Source organism: Oncorhynchus clarkii, unplaced genomic scaffold (genome assembly GCF_045791955.1).
Source record: "Oncorhynchus clarkii lewisi isolate Uvic-CL-2024 unplaced genomic scaffold, UVic_Ocla_1.0 unplaced_contig_8898_pilon_pilon, whole genome shotgun sequence".
Lineage (NCBI taxonomy): Eukaryota > Metazoa > Chordata > Actinopteri > Salmoniformes > Salmonidae > Oncorhynchus > Oncorhynchus clarkii.
The window spans coordinates 8,883-19,158 of record NW_027259987.1 but is presented as its reverse complement, the minus strand read 5'-3'; the positions used below and the strand labels follow the sequence as shown (position 1 = coordinate 19,158).

General features: G+C 49.2%; 1 protein-coding gene across 1 annotated transcript; it reads left to right on the top strand.

Annotated features, from left to right (window-relative positions):
- The first annotated feature begins 584 nt into the window (after positions 1-584).
- Positions 585-10,016, top strand: LOC139401017 (general transcription factor 3C polypeptide 3-like). Its single transcript, XM_071145542.1, has 14 exons — positions 585-755; positions 942-1,251; positions 2,688-2,788; positions 2,919-3,090; positions 3,995-4,197; positions 4,398-4,499; positions 4,600-4,735; positions 4,993-5,135; positions 5,318-5,400; positions 7,594-7,648; positions 7,855-7,990; positions 8,315-8,439; positions 9,105-9,257; positions 9,894-10,016. Exons 1-14 carry the CDS (start codon positions 585-587, stop codon positions 10,014-10,016), a joined length of 2,013 nt encoding a protein of 670 aa, XP_071001643.1.
- Positions 10,017-10,276: the final 260 nt, after the last annotated feature.

Here is a 10,276-nt window from a genome sequence, read left to right as displayed (position 1 = left end):
GTGTGTTAGTTTCAGTGTGTTAGGTTCAGTGTGTAACAGTGATGTGTGTTAGGTTCAGTGTGTTAGGTTCAGTGTGTAACAGTGATATGTGTTAGGTTCAGTGTGTTAGGTTCAGTGTGTTAGGTTCAGTGTGTAACAGTGATGTGTGTTAGGTTCAGTGTATTAGGTTCAGTGTGTTAGGTTCAGTGTGTAACAGTGATGTGTGTTAGGTTCAGTGTGTAACAGTGATATGTGTTAGTTTCAGTGTGTTAGGTTCAGTGTGTTAGGTTCAGTGTGTAACAGTGATGTGTGTTAGGTTCAGTGTGTTAGGTTCAGTGTGTAACAGTGATGTGTGTTAGGTTCAGTGTGTTAGGTTCAGTGTGTTAGGTTCAGTGTGTAACAGTGATGTGTGTTAGGTTCAGTGTGTTAGGTTCAGTGTGTTAGGTTCAGTGTGTAACGGTGATGTGTGTTAGGTTCAGTGTGTTAGGTTCAGTGTGTAACGGTGATGTGTGTTAGGTTCAGTGTGTTAGGTTCAGTGTGTAACAGTGATGTGTGTTAGGTTCAGTGTGTTAGGTTCAGTGTGTTAGGTTCAGTGTGTAACAGTGATGTGTGTGTGCTCTCTCTCCAGAAGCTACTATGAGAGTAGTGACCTGCCGTCAGCCATGGGGGTGATGGAGGAGGCCCTGAGGAGACACCCAGAGCTGGTGACAGACGAGAGCATCAACATGGCTGCTGAGCTCTACATCGCCAACCACCAACACGACAAGGCCCTTCAGGTGTGTGTGTGTGTGTGTGTGTGTGTGTGTGTGTGTGTGTGTGTGTGTGTGTGTGTGTGTGTGTGTGTGTGTGTGTGTGTGTGTGTGTGTGTGTGTGTGTGTGTGTGTGTGTGTGTGTGTGTGTGTGTGTGTGTGTGTGTGTGTGTGTGTGTGTGTGTGTGTGTGACCAGTGTTTTTCCTCCTCAGGTTCTAGTCCAGTTCTGCGGGATCGTCCTGGAGAGAGGAGAACCTAAGCCAGACCTTGTGGAGGAGCAGGAGAAGATGGAATCAGAGGAGCAGGAGAAGATGGAAGCAGAGGAGAACCCAGAGGAGAAGATGGAAGCAGAGGAGAACCCAGAAGAGAAGAAGAAGATGGAAGCAGAGGAGGAAGAGGAGCAGAAGAAGATGGAAGCAGAGGAGGAAGAGGAGCAGAAGAAGATGGAAGCAGAGGAGGAGAACCCAGAGAAAGAAAAGGAGATGAAAACAGCGACAACAGAAGAGCCTGGTGAGACTGGAGGTCTGTCCTACTGTCCTACTGTCTGGATCTAGGACTTCATCATGAAGTCTGTCCTACTGTCTGGATCTAGGACTTCATCATGAAGTCTGTCCTACTGTCTGGATCTAGGACTTCATCATGAAGTCTGTCCTACTGTCTGGATCTAGGACTTCATCATGAAGTCTGTCCTACTGTCTGGATCTAGGACTTCATCATGAAGTCTGTCCTACTGTCTGGATCTAGGACTTCATCATGAAGTCTGTCCTACTGTCTGGATCTAGGACTTCATCATGAAGTCTGTCCTACTGTCTGGATCTAGGACTTCATCATGAAGTCTGTCCTACTGTCTGGATCTAGGACTTCATCATGAAGTCTGTCCTACTGTCCTACTGTCCTACTGTCCTACTGTCTGGATCTAGGACTTCATTATGAAGTCTGTCCTACTGTCCTACTGTCTGGATCTAGGACTTCATCATGAAGTCTGTCCTACTGTCTGGATCTAGGACTTCATCATGAAGTCTGTCCTACTGTCTGGATCTAGGACTTCATCATGAAGTCTGTCCTACTGTCTGGATCTAGGACTTCATCATGAAGTCTGTCCTACTGTCTGGATCTAGGACTTCATCATGAAGTCTGTCCTACTGTCTGGATCTAGGACTTCATCATGAAGTCTGTCCTACTGTCTGGATCTAGGACTTCATCATGAAGTCTGTCCTACTGTCTGGATCTAGGACTTCATTATGAAGTCTGGCCAACTGTCTGGATCTAGGACTTCATCATGAAGTCTGTCCTACTGTCTGGATCTAGGACTTCATCATGAAGTCTGTCCTACTGTCTGGATCTAGGACTTCATCATGAAGTCTGTCCTACTGTCTGGATCTAGGACTTCATCATGAAGTCTGTCCTACTGTCTGGATCTAGGACTTCATCATGAAGTCTGTCCTACTGTCTGGATCTAGGACTTCATCATGAAGTCTGTCCTACTGTCTGGATCTAGGACTTCATCATGAAGTCTGTCCTACTGTCTGGATCTAGGACTTCATCATGAAGTCTGTCCTACTGTCTGGATCTAGGACTTCATTATGAAGTCTGTCCTACTGTCTGGATCTAGGACTTCATCATGAAGTCTGTCCTACTGTCTGGATCTAGGACTCTCTCTCCCCTCCTCACCCCTCTCTCTCTCTTCCCCCCTCTCTCTCCCTCCTCCCCTCTCTCTCTCCCCCTCCTCCCCTCTCTCTCTCCCCCTCCTCCCCTCTCTCTCTCCCTCCTCCCTCTCTCTCTCCCTCCTCTCTCTCTCCCTCCTCCCCTATCTCTCTCCCCCTCCTCCCCTCTCCCTCTCCCCCTCCCCCCTCTCTCTCTCCCCCTCCTCCCCTCTCTCTCTCCCTCCTCCCCTCTCTCTCCCTCCTCCCCTCTCTCTCCATATCTCTCCCTCTCTCTCCATATCTCTCCCTCTCCAGGGGAGGTTAGAGAGGTGGTAGTTCCAGACCATGTACCAGTGGACATCAGAGTGAAACTAATGGTCTGTCTGATCCACCAGCATGTTTACAGACCTCTGGATGTGAGTACCACACAACGTATCTATCTGCTTTGGGAACACACAGACTCCTACCAAATATCACACCTTATAATCATTGTGTTTCTGAATGTATAAATGGACATTCCTTCATCCTCTCTACCCCTCCCCCCAGTCCATGTTGACGTCTCTGATGGAGCAGAGCCCAGAGGAGCTGGGGGATCTGTACCTGGACGTGGCTGAGGCCTTCCTGGACCAGGGAGAGTACAACTCAGCCCTGCCTCTCCTCTCTGCCCTGGTCTGCTCTGAGAGATACAACCTGGCTGTTGTCTGGCTCCGACACGCTGGTAGACACACACACCCCACACACACACACACCACACACACACCACACACACACACCACACACATCACACATCACACACGCACACACACACAGACACACACACCACACACACACCACACACCACACACCACACACCACACACCACACCACACACCACACAGTCACAGTCAGTCAGTCAACTGTCTCAAACTGTCTGTTATTTTGTCCGGATCATTATGAGATGATAATAATGCATAAAAGGGGCCTCCTGACAGGTCTTCTACCTCGTTATAACGACATCATCGTACCGCGTTATAACGACATCATCGTACCTCGTTATAACGACATCGTCGTACCTCGTTATAACGCCATCATCGTACCTCGTTATAACTCCATCATCGTACCTCGTTATAACTCCATCATCGTACCTCATTAGAACTCCATCATCGTACCTCGTTATAACTCCATCATCGTACCTCGTTAGAACTCCATCATCGGACCTCGTTAGAACTCCATCATCGTACCTCGTTAGAACTCCATCATCGTACCGCGTTATAACTCCATCATCGTACCTCGTTATAACTCCATCATCGTACCTCGTTATAACTCCATCATCGTACCTCGTTATAACTCCATCATCGTACCTCGTTATAACTCCATCATCGTACCGCGTTACATGGAGGTAGCAGAGAAGAGCTACAACTCCGTCATCGTACCTCGTTAGAACTCCGTCATCGTACCTCGTTAGAACTCCGTCATCGTACCGCGTTATAACGACATCATCGTACCGCGTTATAACGACATCATCGTACCTCGTTATAACGACATCATCGTACCTCGTTATAACGACATCATCGTACCGCGTTACAACTCCGTCATCTCAACAGTTCCCAAAGTGTTAATTGAAATGTAATGTGTGTCTCCAGAGTGTCTGAAGGCGCTGGGCCACATGGAGGTAGCAGTGAAGAGTTACAACAAGGTAGTACAGATGGCTCCTCTTCATCTGGAGGCCAGGCTGTGTCTGTCTACTCTGCAGCAGCAGCTGGGTCGACCTCTCTGTGCCCTCAAGGCCCTGGAGCCCATGTACGACCCAGACACACTGGCACAGGACGCCTCCGCAGCACAGCAGGCAGGTGGAGGGGGAGGGAGGGAGAGGACAGGAGGGTGGAGGGGTGTGTGTACTGATTATCCTTTTGTGTGTGTGTGTACTGATTATCCTTTTGTGTGTGTGTACTGATTATCCCTTTGTGGGTGTGTGTGTGTGTGTTGTGGTGTGTGTGTGTTGTGTTGTGTGTGTGTGTGTGTGTGTGTGTGTGGTGTGTGGTCCAGGAGTTGAAGCTGTTGCTACACCGCTCTACTCTCCTGCGTTCCCAAGGCCGACTGGATGACTACCTGGATACCATGCTGACCATGCTGGCTATGCTGCTGAAGGTAGGCTTCTATCACACACACACACACACACACACACACACACACACACACACACACACACACACACTGATGTTGTTCCTACTGATGTTGTGTCATTCAGGTGGCTATGACGCGGGCCCAGGTGTGTGTCAAAGCCAGCATGTGGGCGGGGGTCAGACACCTGCGTCTGGTCAAGGTGTCTAAGGACCTGGTGTCAGACATCCACGACCAGGAGGCAGCCTACCAGGACATCAGTGGTAAGACTCCTCTGATTGGTCACGTGTTACAGATGTACTGAGAGGTTACAGACCCAAAAAGAGAAACGATTAAGCAATGTTCTCACTCACTTCCATCTCTCTCTCTCTCTCTTTTACTCACTTCCATCTCTCTCTCACTCACTTCCATCTCTCACTCACTCACTCACTTCCATCTCTCTCTCTCTTTTACTCACTTCCATCTCTCACTCACTCACTTCCATCTCCCTCCCTCCCTCCCTCCCTCCCTCCCTCCCCAGGTAAGACCAGTGTGTTGTCTCGTGAGGACTGGTGGTTGCTGTTGGTGAGGTGTGTGTGTACCCTGTGTGAGATGAAGCGTTTTAAAGAGGCAGAGCTGCTGGTAGACTCTTCTCTGGAGTTCTACTCCTTCTATGATGTCAAGGTAAACAGGAACCAGCTGCCGTTTTCTGGCACTTTCACTTCCTGTCATTAAAATTTAAGAAATTGTTCATTATAAAGAAAATGTTTTGTATTTGAAAAATGACTCATTTATTGTTATATCTTTCTAAATGTGTTGTTAGCACTTTGTTGGTTAAATCTACAGGACAGTAATGTGTTGTTTAGGTGAAGAGGAAAGAGCTGGAGTTCTTTGGTCTGTCGGCTGCTTTCCTGGACCATAACTACCGCAAGGCCTACGATTACATCAGGTCAGACTGGCTGTCCTACTGGCTGTCCTACTGACTGTCCTACTGTCTGTCCTACTGGCTGTCCTACTGGCTGTCCTACTTACTATCCTACTGGCTGTCCTGCTGGCTGTCCTACTGACTGTCCTGCTGACTGTCCTACTGGCTGTCCTACTGGCTGTCCTACTGACTGTCCTACTGGCTGTCCTACTGACTGTCCTACTGGCTGTCCTACTGGCTGTCCTACTGACTGTCCTACTGACTGTCTGTCCTACTGTCTGTCCTACTGACTGTCCTACTGGCTGTCCTGCTGACTGTCCTACTGGCTGTCCTACTGACTGTCCTGCTGACTGTCCTGCTGACTGTCCTGCTGACTGTCCTACTGACTGTCCTACTGACTGTCCTACTGGCTGTCCTACTGACTGTCTGTCTGGCTGTCCTGCTGGCTGTCCTACTGGCTGTCCTGCTGACTGTCCTACTGTCCTGCTGACTGTCCTCCTGACTGGCTGTCCTACTGACTGTCCTGCTGACTGGCTGTCCTACTGACTGTCCTACTGGCTGTCCTACTGACTGTCCTGCTGACTGGCTGTCCTACTGGCTGTCCTACTGGCTGTCCTACTGACTGTCTGTCCTACTGACTGTCCTACTGACTGGCTGTCTGGCTGTCCTGCTGGCTGTCCTGCTGACAGACTGGCTGTCCTGCTGACAGACTGGCTGTCCTGCTGACAGACTGGCTGTCCTACTGGCTGTCCTACTGGCTGTCCTGCTGGCTGTCCTGCTGACTGTCCTGCTGACTGTCTGTCCTACTGGCTGTCCTACTGACTGTCCTGCTGACTGGCTGTCCTACTGACTGTCCTGCTGACTGGCTGTCCTACTGACTGTCCTGCTGACTGGCTGTCCTACTGACTGTCCTACTGACTGTCCTGCTGACTGGCTGTCCTACTGGCTGTCCTACTGGCTGTCCTACTGACTGTCCTGCTGACTGTCCTGCTGACTGTCTGTCTGTCCTACTGACTGTCTGTCCTACTGACTGTCCTACTGACTGGCTGTCTGGCTGTCCTGCTGGCTGTCCTGCTGACAGACTGGCTGTCCTGCTGACAGACTGGCTGTCCTACTGGCTGTCCTACTGACTGTCCTGCTGGCTGTCCTGCTGACTGTCCTGCTGACTGTCTGTCTGTCCTACTGACTGACTGTCCTACTGACTGTCCTGCTGTCTGTCCTACTGACTGTCCTACTGACTGGCTGTCTGGCTGTCCTGCTGGCTGTCCTGCTGACAGACTGGCTGTCCTGCTGACTGTCCTACTGACTGGCTGTCCTACTGACTGTCCTGCTGACTGTCCTGCTGACTGTCCTACTGGCTGTCCTACTGACTGACTGTCCTGCTGACTGTCCTGCTGGCTGTCCTGCTGACTGTCCTGCTGACTGTCCTACTGACTGGCTGTCCTACTGACTGTCCTGCTGACTGTCCTGCTGACTGTCCTGCTGACTGTCCTACTGGCTGTCCTACTGACTGGTTGTCCTACTGACTGTCCTGCTGACTGTCCTGCTGACTGTCCTACTGGCTGTCCTACTGACTGGCTGTCCTACTGACTGGCTGTCCTACTGACTGACTGTCCTGCTGACTGTCCTACTGACTGTCCTGCTGACTGTCCTACTGGCTGTCCTACTGACTTGCTGTCCTACTGACTGTCCTGCTGACTGTCCTGCTGACTGTCCTGCTGACTGTCCTGCTGACTGGCTGTCCTACTGACTGTCCTGCTGACTGTCCTGCTGACTGTCCTGCTGACTGTCCTGCTGACTGTCCTACTGACTGGCTGTCCTACTGACTGTCCTACTGACTGACTGTCCTCTGTCCTACTGACTGACTAACTGTCCTACTGACTGACTGTCCTACTGACTGACCTACTGACTGTCCTACTGACTGGCTGTCCTACTGACGGACTGTCCTACTGACGGACTGTCCTACTGACGGACTGTCCTGCTGACTGTCCTGCTGACTGGCTGTCCTACTGACTGACTGTCCTACTGACTGACTGTCCTACTGACTGACTGTCCTACTGACTGACTGTCCTACTGACGGACTGTCCTGCTGACTCCAGAAACAGCTTCCTCCTAGTCATAGACACTCATTGTGTGTTAGATCAGGAGGTGTACCAGGGCTTATTCTGAGTGTGTGAGGACCATATTGACCTCTAACCTCCATCCATCTGTCTATAGACTGACGCTGATGGAGAAGCAGGAGTGGCCCATGCTGTGGAATGTATTCAACCAGGTGATCCTTCACACACATACACACACACACACACCAGCTCACTCATTCTCCCTGTCAAATCAAATTTTATTGGTCACATACACATGGTTAGCAGATGTTAATGCGAGTGTAGCGAAATGCTTGTGCTTCTAGTTCCGACAATGCAGTAATAACCAACGAGTAATCTAACCTAACAATTCCCTGTCCTCCCTGTCCTCTCCCACCAGGTGACCCTTCACTCCCAGGACGTGCGTCATCATCGGTTCTGTCTGCGTCTGATGATGAAGAACCCAGACAACCACGCCCTGTGTGTTCTCAGTGGACACAATGCACTGGTGTCTGGCAGCTTCAAACACGCACTCGGTACGACCACACAGATGCATACTACAGATGCATACTACATAAAACTATGACCTTCTAGCCAGGGGAATGGTTTATGCACATCCAGGCTAATGTGGAATCCAAGTAGGAATTAATCTCTGTCTCTCTCTCTCTCTCTCTGTGTCTCTCTCTCTCTGTGTCTCTCTCTCTCTGTGTCTCTCTCTCTCTGTGTCTCTCTCTCTCTGTGTCTCTCTCTCTCTGTGTCTCTCTCTCTGTCTCTCTCTCTCTCTGTCTCTCTCTCTGTGTCTCTCTCTCTGTCTCTCTCTCTCTCTGTCTCTCTCTCTGTGTCTCTCTCTCTGTCTCTAGGTCAGTATGTTCAGGCGTTCAGGTCTAAGCCAGATGAACCTCTGTACAGTCTGTGTGTTGGCCTCACCTTCTTCCACATGGCGTCTCAGAAGTTTGTGGTTAAACGCCACCCGCTAATACTGCAGGTCAGACTCCTATTGTGTCCCATAGATACATCCTATAGGTTCTATACAGTTGTATTGTGTCCCATAGATACATCCTATAGGTTCTATACAGTTGTATTGTGTCCCATAGATACATCCTATAGGTTCTATACAGTTGTATTGTGTCCCATAGATACATCCTATAGGTTCTATACAGTTGTATTGTGTCCCATAGATACATCCTATAGGTTCTATATACAGTTGTATTGTGTCCCATAGATACATCCTATAGGTTATATACAGTTGTATTGTGTCCCATAGATACATCCTATAGGTTCTATATACAGTTGTATAATTGGTCAACTTCTAGTGTGTGTGTAGACCTGTGTGTGTGTGTAGACCTGTGTGTGTGTAGACCTGTGTGTGTGTATAGACCTGTGTGTGTGTGTGTGTGTATAGACCTGTGTGTGTGTGTGTATAGACCTGTGTGTGTGTGTGTATAGACCTGTGTGTGTGTATAGACCCTATGTGTCGTGTGTATAGACCCTATGTGTAGACCCTGTGTGTGTGTGTGTGTGTGTGTGTGTGTGGATCCTATGTGTCGTGTGTGTGTGTGTGTGTGTGTGTAGACCCTATGTGTTGTGTGTGTGTGTGTGTGTGTCGTGTGTGTTTTGTGTCATAACGTGTGTGTCTGTGTGTTGTGGCAGGGATTCTCATTCCTGTGGCGTTACGTGGAGCAGCGTGGGCCCTGCCAGGAGAGCATGTACAACCTGGGACGGGCCCTGCAGCAGATGGGCCTGGCACACCTCGCCATTCACTATTACCACAAGGCTCTCAGCTTCCCTCCTCTTACACTAGAGGTATATACTACAGACACACCTCTCCATTCACTATTACCACAAGGCTCTCAGCTTCCCTCCTCTTACACTAGAGGTATCTACTACAGACACACCTCTCCATTCACTATTACCACAAGACTCTCAGCTTCCCTCCTCTTACACTAGAGGTATCTACTACAGACACACCTCTCCATTCACTATTACCACAAGGCTCTCAGCTTCCCTCCTCTTACACTAGAGGTATCTACTACAGACACACCTCTCCATTCACTATTACCACAAGGCTCTCAGCTTCCCTCCTCTTACACTAGAGGTATATACTACAGACACACCTCTCCATTCACTATTACCACAAGACTCTCAGCTTCCCTCCTCTTACACTAGAGGTATCTACTACAGACACACCTCTCCATTCACTATTACCACAAGACTCTCAGCTTCCCTCCTCTTACACTAGAGGTATATACTACAGACACACCTCTCCATTCACTATTACCACAAGGCTCTCAGCTTCCCTCCTCTTACACTAGAGGTATCTACTACAGACACACCTCTCCATTCACTATTACCACAAGACTCTCAGCTTCCCTCCTCTTACACTAGAGGTATATACTACAGACACACACACCTCATCTCTTCCTCATCTCTCTCCTACAGGGTATTGCGGATGACCAGGTAGACCTGCGTAGAGAGATAGCCTTCAACCTGTCAATCATCTACCAGGCCAGTGGAAACACTGAGATGGTACGGCACCTCATCAACACATACTGCACTGTATAAAGACCTATCAGGTCCTCTATACTGAACTGTATAATGACCTTTCAGGTCCTCATTACTGCTCTGTATAATGACCTTTCAGGTCCTCATTACTGCTCTGTATAATGACCTATCAGGTCCTCTATACTGAACTGTATAATTACCTATCAGGTCCTCTATACTGAACTGTATAATGACCTATCAGGTCCTCTATACTGAACTGTATAATGACCTATCAGGTCCTCTATACTGAACTGTATAATGACCTATCAGGTCCTCATTAC

Coding starts and splice junctions, on each gene's coding strand:
- LOC139401017 (XM_071145542.1), top strand. CDS start 585: ATGTGTGTGTGCTCTCTCTCCAGAAGCTACTATGAGAGTAGTGACCTG. Junction 1,252..2,687: donor AGAGCCTGGTGAGACTGGAG/GTCTGTCCTACT, acceptor CTCCCTCTCCAG/GGGAGGTTAGAGAGGTGGTA. Junction 5,136..5,317: donor ACTCCTTCTATGATGTCAAG/GTAAACAGGAAC, acceptor TGTGTTGTTTAG/GTGAAGAGGAAAGAGCTGGA.